This window comes from Miscanthus floridulus, chromosome 5, assembly GCF_019320115.1.
Source record: "Miscanthus floridulus cultivar M001 chromosome 5, ASM1932011v1, whole genome shotgun sequence".
Taxonomy (NCBI): domain Eukaryota; kingdom Viridiplantae; phylum Streptophyta; class Magnoliopsida; order Poales; family Poaceae; genus Miscanthus; species Miscanthus floridulus.
Genome location: NC_089584.1, coordinates 124,233,844 through 124,253,309, shown reverse-complemented (window position 1 = coordinate 124,253,309; position 19,466 = coordinate 124,233,844). Strand labels below are relative to the sequence as shown.

The 19,466-nt window shown below is 46.8% G+C and overlaps 1 protein-coding gene across 1 annotated transcript; it reads left to right on the top strand.

Annotated features, from left to right (window-relative positions):
- The first annotated feature begins 3,007 nt into the window (after nucleotides 1-3,007).
- LOC136453419 (calcium uniporter protein 5, mitochondrial-like) lies at nucleotides 3,008-6,516 on the top strand. Its single transcript, XM_066453992.1, has 2 exons — nucleotides 3,008-3,653; nucleotides 5,725-6,516. Exons 1-2 carry the CDS (start codon nucleotides 3,249-3,251, stop codon nucleotides 6,202-6,204), a joined length of 885 nt encoding a protein of 294 aa, XP_066310089.1. The 5' UTR covers nucleotides 3,008-3,248; the 3' UTR covers nucleotides 6,205-6,516.
- Nucleotides 6,517-19,466: the final 12,950 nt, after the last annotated feature.

Sequence of the window (19,466 nt, the reverse complement as noted above, 5' to 3'; positions counted from 1 at the left end):
TCGTGGAAATGGACGTAGGGCCCATTCGCTTCGTTGAAAAAAAAAACAAGTTGAAACACTGTTCTAATTGATTTACTGTGAAAGAGAAATATTATTTCAGTTAAAAAGACAAGCTAAAAAGTATGAATTATAAGACAAGCGAACAGAACCATAAACAAATGATCTATTAGTTTCGCTAGATAATTATAATTATTAACAAACAAATCTGACGACATTAGATAGATCTGAGAAAAGGTACAGTACACCATAACCACAGGTAGAAAATGGCAGCGGGTCCGTGGCAAGTGGGTTTCTACTTTTAGGCCTGTTTAGCCTAGCTTGTTTTAGCTTCATCTTCTATATTATAGTCATTCTATTCATTGTTCCATCATGTAAAGCTATCTTACTAAATATTTATTTTAAAATAACTCAGCTTCAAAAAAAAATTGCTCATAAAGCTATTTTGTAAAAAAAAAAAAGTTTATACTGTGAAACTGAGCTGTGCCAAATATGTCCGCTCGGTGCAGCAGTAAAACATTTAGCTTTGGGGGCAGATAGGCAGTGCTGGCCCATCTGCCTCATCCGGGTCATCCCTTGGGCGCGTCGCATCAGGTTGCTTTGTTCGTGGTGCGCAGCAGGCGCGCCCGCCGCGTCCACAACGTGTTGCGCGGTCGGCTGAAAAGCGTCCGGCGTCCGGGTCGGCTCGTCCTGCCGACCGCCATGTGGTCGCTATTTTAGTGTATCGGCACCGTCGGAAGAATAAACAGCCTGTTTGCTTTTTTTTTCTCTCATATCAAATCAATCAACAGTAATAATCTACTATCGTATATGAACATGCTCTTCCCTTTTTATTATTCTTTGGGTTTTGGTGAACCTTTTCTCAACCTGGGCAGTGGCTAGAGCACCTGGCCGACGAATTGGCTGTGTTTGTCCTCCAAGCCGGCCCTGTTTAGATCTATTATTAGCTGGAGTAGTAGTTATCTAGGCAGTAACACATAGCTAATATTAATTGGCTAACAATTGACTAGCTACCTATTAGCTGAGAGGGTGTTTGAATACACAACTAAAAGATGAGATAGTTATTTTTTTCATCTATTAGCTAAATTATCTGATTTGATCAATCTAGTGAGATAGTTATTATCTAATAATTAGTTAATCTATTTGTTGTACTTGTTTGGATCTAAATAAGATAATTATCAGCAGATAGTTATTATCTATAGGGATCCAAATAGGGCCTTAGCAATACAGAATAAATCCGAATTTGTTGATATGGCTAAAAAACTATTTTTGTTTAGCTGTTTGTGCACACCCTAGACAATTACATAATTTACTTTGTTTAATTTGTGCTCAACCTTTTATTAGCGATGGAAATAGAATTATTGATGAAATAACTTGTATGCTCACAAAACTTTGTAAAATGGTTCATTGAGAGCCTCTTCGGCAGGGCTCCTGCAGAGGCTTCAGCTCCGGCTCCTGCAGGAGCTCTGCCAAACGTCTTTTTTGGAAAGGGCTCCGCACAAGAGCCGGAGCTATTTTTTGCCTGCGCAGGAGAAGCCTAAAAAACGAGCTTCGCGCGGCTCCTTGCTGTGGGTTCACATCGTCTAGTGCGAAGGAGCCGTTTTGCCAAACGTTTTTCAGAACGGCTTCAGCTCCTCTAGAGGAGCTGCTCCTTCAGAGAAGTCAGAGCCGGAGCCATTTTCAGAGGAGCCAGATCCCTGCCAAACAGGCCCTGAATCTTTTAAGTAACATATTTTTGAAGAGGTGAGTGAATAATAAATTTTTAACGCGACGTAAAAGCGTGATGACACTAGAAAGCAGCTTCCGGGTTACCGAACGTATAGTTGGCCATTTGCCTCGGGCACTATGGGCCAGCCCAAGCACGACACGAATTAGCACGGCCCAGGAACGGCCCGGCCCGACGGCCTTCGTGCGAGTGCCTGGCACGGCCCGGCCTTAGTGCCGTGTCTGGGCCGCCATTCTGGCCCGTAGTGCCGGCCCAGGCACGGCCCGATATCACGTTTGAGTATATATATGGTGACTTAGTTAGGGTTTCACTCAGTCTCTCCCTCTCTCTCCGTCTGCGCGCCCGCCCTATCTTCACCCGAACGCACGCGGTGCTCCCTCCCCCGTGCAGCGCTCCCACTCCATCTCCTTCTCCCTCTCCATAGCCAGCAGGCAGGGCAGCGCCCCTCCCTCTTCCCCATGTGGAGCTCTCCCCATGCGGCGCTCCATCTCTTCCCCGTGCGACGCGGACCCTCCCTCTCCCTCTCCACATCCGGCAAGCAAGGCGGTGCCTCTCTCTATCCATCTCCTGGCGTGGATCCGGCGAGGTGGAGTCTGCTGGTGGCGGATCCGGCAGGGAGGAGCTCTCCGATGGTGGATCCGACGAGGAGGAGCTCTCCGGTGGCGGATCCAGTGAGAAGGAGTCCGTTGGTGGCGGATCCGGCAAGCACGAGCCCGCCGCCAGCGGATCCGGCGGGGAGGAGCTCTCCGGTGGCGGATCCGGCGATGAGGAGTCCGTTGGTGGCGGATCTGGCGCGGAGCAGTCTACTGGTGGCGGATCTGGCGCGGAGAAGTCTGCTGGCGGCGGATCCGGCGCGGAGGAGTTCGTTGGCGGTGGATCCAGTGAGCACGAGCACGCCGGCGGATCCGGCGGGGAGGATGCGGGCTCAACGCGGCTCTAGCGCGCGAGCGGATGCACGTGACACGACGACGCAGCCCCAGCAAGCAGCGGCACTGCTGGGCCGCCGTGCCCAGTGACACAGCACAGCACGGCTAAGACCTGATAGTGCCGTGCCTGGGCCAGCACCTTGGCACGGCGGCACTAACAGGCACGGCACGGCTAGTCTATCGTGCCATGTAGTGCCGTGCCTGACCGAGTCGTGCCTGGCCATGCCCTATGCTATTGTCGTGCCGTGCGGCTGCGGCCCGTTTGGCCAACTGTAACCGAACGCCCCTCGCTCTGTGCACAGGAAGGCCGAACCCGCCCAGAAGTCCCAGAAGCCATGGCGGACGAGCCGACGAGAAAAGGAAGGGAGCCCCACCTCTTCTGCCAAAAATAAACCAAACCCCACGCGAAGCGAACACGGCGTCCTGGCTGGCTCTCCTCTCGTCTTCGCCGCCCTTGCCTTGCCTCCTTCCCTCCTCCCGCTTTGATCACCTCGCCCAGTCGTCCCCCATATCTCTCCTTCCCCTCCCTTCCACCCACCACACGCAGCATAAGCATCCGAAATAGAAGAGAGAGAGGTCGATAGGCACCGACACGACCCATGTCAATGTGGCGCGTCTCCCGCTCCCTCCTCCGCTCCGCCTCGGTCTCCACCTCGGCGGTCGGGCGCGGCGCCGGCGCCGCGCCCCGTCGGTGGGTCCCGCCGCCGTGCGCGCTGCAGCAGCGCTGCGGCTACGCGTCGCTGCCGGAGGCGGCGAGGAGGGACGGGGGCGAGGAGGATGTGACGGCGGCTGAGGCGAGGCGGCTGATGCGGCTGGCCAACGTGGAGGCGCTCAAGCGGCGGCTCGGGGACGGGGAGGTGATCCCCTACGCGGACCTGCTGCGCGCGTGCCAGGACTCCGGCGCCGTCCGGACGCGCGCCGAGGCCGCCGCGCTCGCGGGCGCGCTCGACGAGGCCGGCGTCGTCCTGCTCTTCCGCGACAGGGTCTACCTCCAGCCCGACAAGGTCAGCTCGCATTGCCACCCTCTCCTACTCCCCCACACCTTATCCCTCCCTGATCCCCTGTAGAATCGCGGCCTTCGAGGCTCGGTTTCTCCGGGCGTCGGGGGCTTTCGGATTTTAAGCTGCGTTCTATCCGGTTACCTCGCCGCCGGCTACTCCGTTCGTTAGTGCGTCGATTGTTCTCTCGTCCGGTGAGGTATGACCGGTACATGCTGGCGGTGCCGGAAATATTAGTGAACGCATTTTCGATGTAATCAATGAAGGAATGAGACATGGTAGTTTTATTTGAGGCATTAGAAAATTTTGTCCGGCAAAAAAAAAAATATATAGCGTCGCTAAGCACCGTCCACACGGACACGGCTCAGCCGCTGGGCGGCTCAAGTACAGATCCGTGCAACCATTAGGTTCCAGCTTGTAATTCGTGACCCGCGGGCCGCGGCCTGCGGGGTTTGCCGGGCTTCCCGCAAGTGCAAACGATGGTCCAGGGTTACATCGCCTACGGATTGTACCTTTGGTCCATAGATCCAGTCGTTAGAATTGCATTTGCCATTCGACGGCAAGCTAATGGTTTGGTGAGAACCAAGATTCATCGTGCACTTCGTGCGACCTTCTCAACTTACTGATCGGGACTGGCCTTTGAAAATTGAAACCATCGTGAGCCCGTCGTCGCCGTACTGTTTGGACCAGTAGCAATCCACTTGCCAGTGGCGCTTTCTGGAGGGAAAGGTGATCGGTATGCATGTAGACGCCGCGGCCCCTAGGTCGCGACTGGTGGTTCACAGCGTGCTCCTCTCGGCTGCCCACGCGGTCAAGCGGGCAGCACTAGTCGAAAAGTCATCCCCGGTTTTCTTCCATGGGAGGAATCCATCCGCTTGTTAGGCAACTGATTGGTGCCTCGTCTTTTTTCTAGTTTGCTCTGTCCTCTCGTACACGATGGGTTATCGGCTCATTGCACTGGAGAGGCTATTGTCCCTTTGCACTGCCTCTATCAGTCTATCCTGTTTCCATTATCTCGTGTGGCTTGTGGCACAGGATGCATTGTCCATTATCTAGACTGCTTGTTTTGTGTATTGCACGGATGGGGCGAGCTACCAGTCTACCGGGCAAAGTCTGTCCTTCGATAGTGCGGTAGCAAAAGTTAAATAGTGGGTGTCTGGTGAGGACAGCTAACTTCAAAGTTGGTTGCTTTTCACAATGCTTGTCCTATGTTTTTTTTTTGTTTAAATAGTATCATAATAGTTATGCGTTACTCTCACTTTATTCAGTAACGTGAATGTGCAATTTGGAGCCTTGTTGCAAGCTGTACTATGGGACATATCAGCAAATTTTGTAACTACCATTCCTCATTCAAGTTGATGGTGCTGGATGTAAATTAACTATTTATTGAACATTTGGAACAAAAGCATGAAGCTTCATAGAGGATCCTCTACCATACTCTTAAATCATGTATTCATGTTTACTTTCCATTGCATTCCACCATTTTGTGTTTGAAATGTATTTACACTCTTGCATATTTGTTGCACGTTGTTTTTCATATGTACAGATTCTTCCATTTTAGGATAGGTCACTTTGGAAGTTGATTTTTCAGGATATTGTCAATCCATGTCTTTTTGACATGTGAACACTTCAGTGATACATGCTGAAGCAAACTGAGGTCCGTTTGGCCGGGCTCCGGCGGCTCCAGCTCCGGCCCCGGCCTGTCGGCCCCTGAGCGGCCGACACCCTGTACTGTTCACCGAAGCCGTTTTTCTCTCTCCTCCTTTCCTCTCTCACAGAAACCGCCGGAGCCGGAGAAGCTCGTTTTTCGGGCTCCGTGGCTCCGGCTCCCCTGGCACCTATCGGCCCCTGAGCGGCCGACAGGTGCGGGAGCCGGAGCCGCCGGAGCCCTGCCAAACGGGACCTGAAATACAGATTAGGACTGTGGTGTATCCACATACGCTGAAATTTCCCCTTTTAAATTTCTCATCAATTGGTTCTTATCAATGTAGGTTCAGATTTGGTGTCTTGTGGGGTCTTCACATACATTAGCTTATACTTACCTTCGGTTGATGCTAATACCTCTTGTTTTATACAGATCGTGGATCTTGTAAGGAAAGCTATGCCCCTTGCACTGACACCTGAGAATGATCCGGGGAAGGAAGAGCTCAAGCAGCTCCAGGCGCAGTTGGAAGACATCAACAAGCTTGCACACAAGCAGGTCCGGCGCATCCTCTGGTCTGGTCTGGGTTTCTTGATCACCCAGGTGGGCCTCTTCTTCAGGCTCACGTTCTGGGAATTCTCGTGGGACGTCATGGAGCCCATCACGTTCTTCACGACCACGACAGGCCTGGTTGTGGGATATGCATACTTCCTCATCACATCAAGGGACCCAACCTACCGAGACTTCATGGAGAGGATATTTGAGTCTCGGCAGAGGAAGCTGATCCAGAGGCAGAACTTCAACCTGGACAAGTACCTTGAGCTCCAGAGGCGCTGCAAGGATCCCCTGGAGAAAGCGTGTGGCACGACCAACCCTGACATGACTCATCTCCATGAGCTATCCATTCACAAATGACAAACAATTCACCATTGCTTCGTTACTCATCTCATTCTCTGGGAGAAATGATCCCTACTAGCAAAAGTACGCGGTGTTTCTTGCACTTGTGAGATACCTTTTCCACGGTCTTCTCCTATGCAAATGTGTAGGTCAGTATAATCCTTTTTGTAGCGATGCTGAAGCACAGGCACCTGATAGTTGAAAAGGCAAGCTCATCTGCATGGCTGGAAGCTTGCTCACTACCCAGAACTGCATAATTCTGCAGTCTCTACTAATATACTGTTTCATTGTGACTTATTAGCTTTATATATATCCTATATGAAAACTCATTTGTTGGTAACTAATATGATCCTAATTAGAGACTTATATTAGATCACGTGCCTTTAGAAATGTACTTGGAAACGAATCTGAGGATTGATAGCTAAGTTTCAGAAGCACTACAAGCCAGTACGTGGTAAAGGTCATTCTCATCATGACCTTGTAGCCGTAGTGCGTTGTGCGTACAGATGCGGCCCTACGTTTACAGATACAGAATTACAAATTGCGGTCTACACTGAAGCAGGAAACTCGTCAACACATGAATTGTGAATTTTGTGGAATTGCATCTGACGAACTCCAAAGATGGGTAATTTGCTGTGAAGTGTAAACGTACCGTGATCTTGGGCGTCATTCACTAGTCCTCGAAAGAAAAAGTATGCACGCGCACTCGCAGTTCCATTCGTTGTTCTTACTGTTCATGCTCTAACCTTTAAAAAATATCTCTTAAAGCCTCGTTGGCTGTTTGAAACTTAGAAATTTTGCACACATGTATATTAAATTTACATGAATTAGTTTAATTTCAGGAAAAATATAGAATTTTAGAAAAAAAAAATTATGGTGTTCCAAACGGAGATGGAAGACTTGCATAATCCACTGTCTGGCGTTCCAGTCTTGCATAATCTACACCGCAACCTGTCTTATTAGATCCCATGTCGGCTGATCAGCTGTTGGCTGGACAGGGGACTTTTAAGTTACCCGTGTCGGCGCGGTATCCTGCACCACAGCACCAGCACGTCGGCCGACGGTGCCTGTAGTCAAAGATACTGATGCCGCCGCAAGAGACCATCGATTCCTCGGAATCCAAATCGGTGTTCCGTTTCAACTTGACAGTGACATCTGCGTGGCTTTCTTCAGGCTTTGTTCGGATATACGCATATTCACCTCAATTCACATGTGTTAGGGTGGAATAGAATAGAATAAAATTAAATTTAATTTTACTTCAATCCACTTCAACACATATGAATTGAGACGAATACATACGCATCCGAACAAGACCTCCGTTGAAGTGGAGGCTTGGAGCTCGGTTAGAAGTTGGAGTCGTTTCTTTTGTCCTTTTTTTTAGTTGGCAAGGCAAAACCGCAGTGTAAAGTTGGGTATGACTGGGAATAAGCAGGAATACACAACATGCTAATTTTCTCTTGCACTATCTCATCCATGCATGTATACACTACATTCCTAAACTTGCATTCAATTAGCAAGCGTCACTGACAAACCTATTTAGGGGTGTTTGACAGGGCTCTTCCTTAGGAACTCCTCTGGAGGAGCCAGAACCATTTTTGTTTTTCACTCGAAAATGGATCCTCCTACAAAATGTTTGGTAGAGCTCATCTGGAGGAGCCGAAACCGGAGTTGGGGAAGAGCCCTATCAAACAGGCCCTTACTCTATATACATCCATCAATGAATGTTATATTAAGAAAAAAAAAGTCCATATTGTTGCTCCCTCCAAATTTTGCATATGTCCAGATAACCCCTAAACTAACATTTGGTTCAATTCACTCCCTCTGACTATATAAGTTGGTCCAATTTACACCTTAAAAAGAATTTTCTTTTTTGTTTGTCTATGCACAAATTGTATTTAGTTTCAAAATTTGTGTGGTGATAGAGAGGACATCGTATTTTGTGTTAGAAAAATGTATTATGATTTTTTCATCATTGTGTTTTGTATGATATTGAATCTCTAGTGTTGATTTATTATTAAAATTCCTAAACTATCAAAATAGTGGCAAAAATGAAGATATATTTTTTCTAACGTTCTGGATCACATCACAAAATTTGACATTAAAACCCAACTTATATGTCGAGAAACAACAATAACAAATCATGCTAAGGGGTAAACTAGACTAACTAAAATAGTTGGAGGGAGTATTGAACCGAATGTTAGTTTAGGGGGGTATCTGTACATGTGCTAAACCTGAGGGGAGTAATTTAGACTTTTTCCTTATACTAATATATATACTCCCTCCGTTCATAAAAGAATGCAACTATGAGATTTATGCCAATCGAACTAGTTGAACTTTGTCCAAGCTTGTAACCAATAGTATTAACATCTTTGTCACTGATAAAAGTTTACTACAAAAATATATTTCACAATTTATCTAATGGTACTTATTTTGTATCATAAATATTTTTACTTTTTCAAAAATTCAATCGAAGTTTAAATTGTTTGACTTCTCATAAAACGAGAATTACATTCTTTTATGAATAGAAGTAATATATGATAAGAAAAAGGCCTCGTAGGGAGAACCCATCGCCTCACCTTGGTAGTGGGGTAGATGGGGTCGCGGCCCTAGATATACAAGAATCTCGACTTGTGGGTAAAGTATACAAAAAAAACTATTATATTAGACATGTTTACGGTCAAGAGTGGTCTAGCCCTCACACGATTAATAATTTGAATGGTCAATGATATGATACTTATATTATGATTATGTTTTTATATATGTATTTGTTAATTTTGTTTGGGAATTACTTAAACTTTAGTGATCATATTTTAATAAAAAATTGGAAACTAAATTGCTTGCCGCAGTCAACCATGAGCTTATCCTTGTTATCATTATTTTACCGTACTTGCTGAGTATGACATGTGGTCACTCAATTCTTGCTGTGTCCACCACCCCTCTAGTCATTCTCAATAAAAGCTCATGATATGGAGTGTCCAAAAGAGCTGCAGGAGTTCTAGACGTACGTGTTCCCCCAGTGGTGGCCGTGGCGGAAGTCACCCTGCCATGGATGTGCGGCGGCGGTCACCCCACCTACCTTGGTGGATCCACGGCAAACTCCTCGCGGATGCAGTGGCAGGCTCCTCAGCGGCTTCACCAAGGGTGGCGCACGGTTGGGCTGCTCGTGGATGCGGCGACGTGTGCTCCTGAGGCCACCCCCAACGCGTTGGATGTTGGCTTCGTCAGGCCAGGTAGAATCGGACAAGAAAAGGGTAAGAGACGGTAGCCTCGCAGAGCCTACTAGTATCTCGCAGAAGACACATATGTCTCATCTGACAAACAGACTGTTTGGCTGGGTTTATACAATCATATATGATCGTGAGTTATAAGTTAGAACAGTATTTTTTTCTCACACTAAACCAATTAAATCAGCCAGCAGTAAATAATCAACGATCGTTTACGACGAAACAAATAGACTCTTTAAATTCAGAAGCAACAACCAGAGATAGCGATGGGAGGAAGTGAAATGCTCCCAACATTTGCTTTTCGACTGGCTGAAAAGGTTCTGAAGAGAGAGAAGAGCTATGTCAGACTGTTAGTATAGCCTGCGATGGTATGCGATTGGGAGGTGACGATGGCTTCAGTCACTCTACTCCTACGTGTAGGCAAGCTTTTTACTGAGGCTAAGACCGTCTCCAACGAACGATGCATACCGCTACCCAAATTCATTTTGGGTCCGGCACAGTGAAAAACCGGCTTCCAACGAAATAGGCAAAGCGAGCACCTATTTTTTTTTGGGGGGGGGGGAGGAGGGAGGAAACGCAGATATGCGTCCTCTTTTCGTCGTCTCTCTCGTCGACCCAAATCCTTGCGCCGGAGCTACGAGCGCATCCTCCGTTGAGCGGGCTGCGCGAGCACGCCATAGTCTGAGCTCCACCCCTGCCGAGCAGCTGAGGTGCACCGACGCGTGGCCGAACCCTGAGCCAGGGCTGGGCGTGCCCCGCGCGGCGGCGAGGCAGGGTCATGCGGCCAAGAGAGAAAAGGGAGAGAGAGAGAGAGAGAAAGGGAGAGAAGGAGAGAGAGAAGGCAAGGCGGAGGGGGAAAGAGAGGGAGAGCGAGCCAGGGCGCAGGGCGGCGGTGGCCGCCGATGAAGTGGGGCTCCAGTGCCACTGCACCCGTCCTCCTCTTCCAGGCACCCCATCGAGGTGGAGCGGGCTAGTGTCGGCGCGGATCGGAGCAGCCGAGGTGGAGCGGCCCGACGCCGAGCGGCGCATCCCGAGCGGGTACCCCTCGCCACCGCCCACCACCCCTATACCGGCCGTCACCTCCTCCACCGCGCATCGTCTCCGCCGTCATCCCCTCCCCCGCTGGTCACCTCCAACACTGGCGCTCAACCTCTTCTCCACCGTACCGACCCCTCCCTCCAGCGGTAGACGGGGAGAGGGAAGGAGCGGGCTCGGACTGCAGCGGCGCGGGCAGGGAGAGGGAAGCAAGAAGAGTGGAGGAGGAGGAGGAAAGGGAGAGAAGGAGAGGGAGGGCGGCGACGGTGGCTTCGAGCTCCGGCGATCGCTCGGATGGCGGCGCCGACGGAGGAAGATAAGATTTGGGTTCGTTGTTGGAGAAGATAAGATTTGGGTGTGTGACCTCTCTGTCGTAGGTGACCCAAATGATGGAATGGGTGCTGTGTTTGGGTATGCGTCGTTGGAGATAGTCTAATGAGGGTAGCTGCCTGCGCTGCGCATGCTCTTAGCGGCTTCACAAGGACAACACGCGGCTAGCCTGATCACAGATGCACCGACGAGCTAACTAGTGGGCTCGGCCACGGTCCTCCCATGCCGGGCTCAAAGGTCCTTTTTGTTTTTCATTTGATTTCCGGAGGCAGGCATTTGCACCGCCTTTGTTGGTCACGATTAATAGTACGTGACAAGTACATGAAGGCGGTTAGGTGCCCGTCTTGGATAATTATTTTTGGCTAACTCTAAAAATGTTTACTATAGTAGTGCTAGACGAGGGTAACCAACATCAGAGGCGGTGGATGGTCTATGATAAGTTCAAGGACTGTTGGTGAGCTCTAGAAACTCTAACAAGGTTCACCAATTTGCACTGTGAACTTGTGATCTCCAGAGCACACGAATTTTAAAACAAACGTACTCTTCCGGTTTAACTTTGGTGCATCATGTATCTTCTGGCAGCGTAAAAGAATTGCAGCACGGACAATAGTTAGCGTACGTGTAGGGGTCATGGTTATCTGGTTCAAACTATTATAAGATGTTTTGGTGTGTTTGTAACACCCCGGTGCTATGCCAGCATTTAGGCACTGCAAATCATGCATATTGTGCATCCTCAAGCATCCTAAGTATCCAGGCCTAATCAGGTAAATAATAACTGAAACCATGCTTCGAAACGTATGAAACATGCTCGTGAAACATGAATATTGCATACATTTGTTTAGAGTTGTTTTTGCCCTAATTATGCTTGCTAGGTTAATAAAACATGTTTGGCTATAATTGTAAATCATCTAGAATTATTTAGCACAGTTTTTGGAGCAAAGTTTATATTCAAAATTTTGCCAAATTATGCTTTTAAAAATAATTCTGCAAAAATTGGGTTTTAAATTATTATTGATTTTTAATTGTAATTCAAAATCTATTTGGAATTTGATTTTGGTCATACAAGCAAAGTTGTAGATCTCGAAAAATGGAGCAACTTTCATTTTTGCACCAAATCTTGAAAATGATTTTTTGTTGCTCAAAATAATGAATTTGGGGCTATTTGAATTTAGATTTTAAAAAGAAAATCGTTTCATTTCCTTAGCGGGCCGCCGCCCCCGCTTCTCGGCCCACGGCCGAAGCCGGCTCGGCCTGCCACCGCGCCCGCCGCTCGCTCGCCCGCCCCACGTCTGGCCCAGCAACGCCTTCGCTGCGGCCCAGCCCACCTCGCGCGCCTGGCCTGCCTCCGTGCTGGCTCGCTAAGCTGGCCTGCCTCCGCGCTGCGCCGCGCCGTTCCCGCGCGCCGCGCCCGATCGCGTCAGGACACGCTCACCGCGTGGCCGCCATGCGCCGCCGACGCACGCCGCACGGCAGCCCTGGCCTGCCTCGCCCTCCACGCGCTCGCCTTCATCTGCTGCCCCCGCTACGCTCCCCACTTCGCCCTCCCGCTCTCTCAGACGCAGCGACAGCAGCAGCGCGCGCCCGCTCTCGCCACCGAACGCCGCCGCTGCCCCACTGGCGACATACCCTCCTCCCACGCCTTCTTCCTTCGATTCCCGCCGCCAGCAGCTCCGCCTAGGGTCCCTGCCTCGCTTGCGCTCGCTTGCGGCCGCCGTCGTCGAGGTAAGGGCCGAGCTTGGCCGTCTCCTTCCTCTCCGGCGAGTGCGCTACCGCGGCCGTGTGGTCCGTCACGCCACCGGGCCAACGCCACCCTCCCAGTCGGTGCGGCTCGGCGTGGTGTGCATGCTGGCACCGCCTGCGCCACCGGAAGAGCTCGCCGCCGGTGAGCACCGGTCGGCGAGGCTCCTCCCCTGTTCTCGGGTCGCTGACCCGTGGGGCCGCAGGGCCCAGCCGTAGTGACTGGTGGAAGTTCTGGGTGCACAGCACCGGGTGCACCCAGCAATTTTGTCGGGTGGTTTTAAAATGGATTTAAGAAAATGCTTTTCAGAATTCTGTTAAATACTTTGGAAAATGTTTGTATACTCATTTTGGCTCCAAATTTGTTGAAACAAATTTTGCTAGGTTCCTTGTCACCAGATCTACATGATAAAAATATTGCATGTCATTTTTGAGATACTTTTCTATAGAGCTTTATTTAATCCTTGATATTGGTGATATCTTGAAAAATGTGTAGTAAAACCTATATGCTTCAGAAAAATATGCTTCCAAGTGTGTTATTCTTCTTGTGTAATGTACTTCCTAGGAAAAATATATGCCATGCATGTTCTGTAGAAAAAGTATGAGGTGTAGTTCAAGTGCCTTTAATGGCTGATTTTTGTTATTTTTGCTAGAGAGCAAAATTTGTATAAAACTTGCATGTGATAATTTTTGTACAGTGATTATATGCTATGAAGAACATAGAAAAAATATTTCATCTGTTGTTTGACACTTTCACAGTACAAAGTATTTTCATGTTCATAATCATGTCGTAGCTTGTTATTTTTGTGTAGGCTAATCCACTCATCCAAATGCCATAAAAATCTGATGGTAGACTACTTAGGGTAGTACTGTGCTATGGTAATTTTCTAAGATTTTTCTAAGCAATAAAAATAGATGTTGCTATTCAAACCTATTATTAATTAGGGTTAATCAAATGTTACTTTGTGTATGCTTAAGGAATTAGTGAAGCTTTGGTGTATCTTTGAAGCATTTAATGAGATGTGTTAACTTAGCATATTAGTAGTAGAAGAGAATGCAGTAGATGACATGTGCTTGTAGTATATGTTCTTGGATGATGTTGACTACCTTGCATTCAAGCATATCCCTTGTGTTCATTTCATCCGATGCACTTTTGCATAAGCACTTACGCACATGCATCATACAGGATCGTAAACCGAGAGCTCAGTCGTCATATCCGAGGAGCTCGAGGAACAGCTCGAGGTGCAGCTGCAGGAAGTGACCGAAGCCGACGAGGAGGACGTTGAGGAACTTCCGGAGTTCCTAGATCACCGTCCGAGCTCCTTCGAGAGAGGCAAGCCCCGGAGCATTTTCTCCTCGGTTTGCAATTATTAATTAAATGCTTTACTTTAATTGATGCATTACGTTCAGGAGTTGTTTGCAACCGTTGCTGCATTATACCTTGTCTACCTTTGCTATACTATATCCTTGTTACCCTAGTATCCGCAGTCGAGTCAATGCTTAGCTGGCTTAGATCGGTAGAAGTCGGGTGATTTCCTGTCACCTACGAGCTATAGGTGGTTACCTGGATCTGCTTGGATAACTATGTAGTCATGGTATAACTAAGTGTTAAATGAAGTTGAGACCGGATGGAGACTTACAGAGTTTTAGACTGTAGTGCTTTCCGTATGTGTCGATTAAGGACCGACCGTTGTTGGGCCTCGAGTCATGTTGAACGCATGCCTTACATTTAGCTGGCCGAATAAAGTACCTTTCGACCGTGAAGCTGGGAGATTATTCGGGCCGAGTAGATTGCCCACAGCGTACTATGCCGGAGCAGGTGTGGTAGGACACGGGGGCGAGATGATAAGACCAAAGTGCAGTCGGTCGGCCCCCGGGTACATGTGGTTCCTAGCAAACTCGAGATTCCTGGATAGTTGACTCGGTGACCAATACCTCACTTTAGCGGGTGAGTGAGGTTTGTGTAAGGAATAAATCACCAGCTGGTTAGGAATCGATTCGAATCGCCATCGCTCCTAGATAGTGAGCACTTGACTTGAGTGACTTCATCGTAGTAATGTTGATGGAACACTTGGACAGTTATAATGAATATGACATTATGGAAGTTGTTAATAATCATTGGTTATCATTATTTGCTTAATCACATGCTTGCTCTAGTATAGGTGCAAATGTAGTCGACAGGTTAATAATAATTAACTTGACAATAATGCTTTTGGAAAGGTTCTTGAAATGCTAAAAATGCCTCTTTTTGCAAATGAGTCAGCTACCCTACTATAAAGCCCTTCATAATCCTTGGTGTCACTTTATTTTTAGTTATGTCGGGTAAGTCTAGCTGAGTACCTTCTCGTACTCAGGGTTTTATTCCCACTTGTTACAGATGGGTAGATGTATTATGACTATTGTATCAACTGCCTTTATCCTGCGATGGGTGACGCTTAGGACCATAGGTATGGTCATTCCTTACGTCTCGTCTGATGCTTTTGTTGGAAATGATCATTAGCTGGCACTGTATTTGAACTCCGTGTGAGTGTGTGTGGTTTTGAACAAATGGCTTCCGCTACTTCTATTTGAACTCACTTTGTAATAACTATGTTTAAACTCTGATGTATCTGTGATGCGAACTTTTATGTAATATGTGATGGTGACCGCTAAACTTATTACGATCTTGGCTGGTATGTGAGTTGGTTTGAAATCCTTCATGATTTCATGGACTACCGGGTTATACGGGCTTAAGTTTGCTAAATCGTCTGCTCTGGCGGATGATTTTCTTACTTAATTTCGTATAATTGGTCGGTTCTATTACAGTGTTGCTGGTGAGGCACACTTTTACCTACTAGCTGCTTTAGGTAGGATTTAGGACTTAGGATGTTAGTATGTGAGGGTTCTTTTATATATGTACTGTAAACTCAATTACATGCTCACCTGCCTACCCACCTATCATATATTAATTAAGGTCTTATTTGGATATAGTCGGATTCACATTAATTCACATGTGTGGGGTGGATTGAGGTGGAACTTGAATTAAATTCCACCCCAACACACGTGTGAAAGCATCTAGGCCTCTAGCTGAGTTTCAGTAATTAATGACAAAACAAGATTACTATGACTAACGTGTGTTTTGCAGAGGCAATTTGAATTAGGTCATGGTAATGATGATTGTTTGGGCAATTATGGTTTTCATGCCCCTATCGATGAAAATTGCTTTGGTTTTCAAAGGATGGACGACAAGGTTAGGACGGACTAGTTCTAAGTATCGTTTGGCGTTGGAGAGACACTTAAAGTAGTTTAGGACTTTGTTTTTCCTTTGGCCGCACTATTAAGTGGAGTATGAACGAGTAGCTTGACCTAGGTAAGTCTAATGGTTTAGGTGTGGTGCACACTTGTCAAACTTATCACTCGGTAGCTCAGGGTTTGTCCTAAGATCGATTGGAGACAAACTCATTCACGAAGATGTTGAATTGAAAGTGAATGGAGTGCTCATTTACTAACCGAACGCTGGTTTGGTAGTGACAGGACGCAGCAGTGTGAGTTCGGTCAGTTCATTTGCTCAGCAGTAGAAGGCAGACTGCGACCGAATGCTGAACAATAATGTTCACCAGACACACCGACGATCACACTGTAGCAGCGTGGACTTGCTGTTGACTGGATCGGATGCTAGCAGGTAAGTGACCGGACACAGGGCTTGTAGAGTCCGATCAACAACAGAGAAGGTCCAGAGAAGATAATTCTTGACTAGACACGTCAGGTGGACGCTGACCGGACGTTGACTAGTGTCAGGTCACTCTAACAGTCAAGTCTGACAACTGACGTGTTCATGGCCGTCGGTCACTGACCGGCGTGTCCGGTCACTACGTAAATGTGCTGAGTTGGACAGTAACGGTTATGTTTTGAAGTGGAGAGTATAAATACTTCTCCCACTCGTCCAAGTTAGCTCTCTTGCCTATTTGTTCAGCTGAGAAACACCTTTGGAGTGCAAGGGAGAACAATAGCCTAGTGGGGTGATTGAGATTTGTGAATCCAAGATTAAGGACCTCATTAGTGTACAGGGAGTAACAAGTGTGTATCCACCTTTCTCATTAGGCTTGTCTTGGTCAAGTGAGAGTTTATGATTGTTACTCTTGGTGATCACCATCACCTAGATGACTCAGTGGTGATTGGAAGCTTGGTGATTATCCGACGGAGCTTATGGATGACCCAAGTCATGGTGTGAGCGGTTGTGGATGATTCTCCACGAGTAGGATTAGAACCTAGGGTGTAAAACTCTTGTGCGGTAGAACAATAGAAGCACTTCTAGGCACAATGGGGTAAAATAGGCTAAGTGTAGGGCTTAATTATTGCAAGAAATTTAAAATTAGCCCAATTCACCCCCTCATGGGCATCTTGATCTTTTCAATTGGTATCGGAGCCTCGTGCTCCTTAAATTAGGCTTAACCACCTAGAGCAAGATGTCCCATGGGGATGGACCCCCTTCCATCTTTGAGGGTGATGATTTTCCTTATTGGAAAATTCACATGGAGGCGTACCTAGAGGCTTTAGATGTTGGAGTGCTTAGAGTCGCCTCACAAGGTTTTTCAAAACCTAAGGATCCTGCCAACCTTCAAGGTAATGAGGTTCACTACGAGAAGTGGAATGCAAAGGCTAGAAACATCCTTTTTAGAGGTCTTTGCAAGGATGTCTTTAACCATGTGCGGAACCACAAAGACGTCCATTCACTATAATCGGACATTTGTGCGCTTCATGAGGGAACCAAGAGTGAGCGTGAGGAATGTTATCACCTTGTGATGAAGAAGCTTAATTCATTTGAAATGCTTTCTAGTAAAAGTGCTAATGAAATGTATTCACGCTTGAATGTTCTTATAGAGAAGGTCAATGGGCTTGGACTCACTCAAATGCAACCATCCGATGTTGTGAGAAATATCTTGAGTGTCCTCCCTATTGTCAAGTATGGGCATATTATGATGGTGCTTCATCAAGGTGATCTTTCCACCGCTATGCCAACTCAAATATTGGGGAAGATCAATGCACATGAGATGTACATGCACATCACTCCACGAGATGGTTCTTCTTCCACCAAAAAGAAAGATTTGGCTTTCAAGGCTAGCCAAGAGAAGAGGGGCAACGCAAAAGTTGATCATGATAGCTCAAGTGATGATGAGATTGATGATGCAAGCCTTGCTCTCATGGTAAGAAGAACCGCCAAGATGCTTAAGAAGCTAAACAAGAATGGTGTCAAGTTTGATGGTAAAAAGAAAAAAATTCTTCACTAGTAGTAGAAGGAAGCCCATCTCCGAAATGGATTGCTACAATTGTAGAGATCTTGGTCATCTAGCTCATCAATGCCCCAAACCCAAGAAAGACAAGTACAAGAAGAAGTACAAGGACAAGAAAGATGACTCAAGTGATGAGGATGATGAGAAGAAAAGGAGCAAGCTATATAAGAAGAAGGATGGCAAGAAGAAGGAATTTTACAAGAAGAAGAAGAATGGTAAGGTCTATATTGTTGGTGATTGGCTCATGGACATTGAATCATCAAGTGGCTCATCCGATGATGAAAGTGAAAATGAGAAGGAGAAGGTGGCTGCTCTTGTGATTGGCTCTTCACTATCTCCACCAACACCACCGTCATCATCCTCTTCACACCTATGCCTCATGGCCAAGGGTGAACGAAAGGTACAAAATGATGATAAATAATAGTGGTGATGACAATGCTAGTGATGATGAGAAAGGTAGTGATAGTGATGAAGAATTTGAATCACCTTCTTATGATGATCTTGTCAAATTGCTATACCAATACACTAAAATCATTAGAAAGATAAGAGCTAAAAATGAGAAGCTAGAACTTGAGAATGACTCACTCTTAGCAAAGTATGACAAAGCTAAAAAAGCTAGTGATGAGCTTAGAGAAGAGAATAAAAGTGTGTCATCCAAACTCAAGGAGCTCAAAACCTCTAAAAGGGAGCTTAAAGAAAAATATGATAAACTTGAGGGGATACACAATGAGCTCACCACTAGTTACAACTTGCTAAAATAAGAGTATATGAATCTCAAGATTAATCATGACAATGTTGTTCTTTCTCATGAGTTATTGTGCAATGAGCCACATGATGCTACTAACAATGTTGTTAGATTGTTATAGCCACATCATATGATGACTTGATTGTTGAGAGCATTGAGCAAGGTTCTAGAAGCAGAAGTAAGAAAGTGGTTGAATCCGACAACTATAATGATTTTGTCAAGCTCAAGAATAAAAATGAAAAGCTCAAGAAGTGAAAGGATCTAAATAATGCCTAGTGGGGGTGAATAGGCGTATCTAAAATTTTTTGCGTAATTTTAAAGTCAAATGTCAGTGACAGTCGGAAGTCCCTATAGTTTGGGCCACGCAAATAGCCGGAAGTTCTGACACCTACGAGAATAGCACTACAAGTGCTAAAATGAACTTTGAGTGAAAGATATCTTACAACCTCACTCCCTAGTGGTAAGATGAAGTGTTGGGGTTGCTCCTTTGACGCCAGAAGGTCACCACTCTATAGATCGAGTCCAAAGTCTGAGAGGAGAGTTGGGGAGGAAGACAAACCAACAAGAACAAATATGATAGCACAAATCACAACAACAACAACAACAAGCATGTGGGACACAAGAATTTATCCCGAGGTTCGACAACCCCACAAAGGAACTCCTACATCCTCATTATTGAGGAGACCACAAAGGTTGGAGTCTCTTCCACCTCCTTGCCTCTCTCAAAGCAACCACAAAAGTCACTCGAGCTTTCCACTAAGAAATCAAGGGTAACACAAACTTCCCAAGGCTCTCCACAAGATGGAAGCTCTTGGGTGATGCCTAGCCGGCTAGGATTCCAAGAACCCAAGAGTAATAGATGCAAATCCAACCAGTTTGATGAAGAAATCAAATGCTCAAGCTTGCCAAAGTGATTCTCTCACTCAATCCACTCTCCTT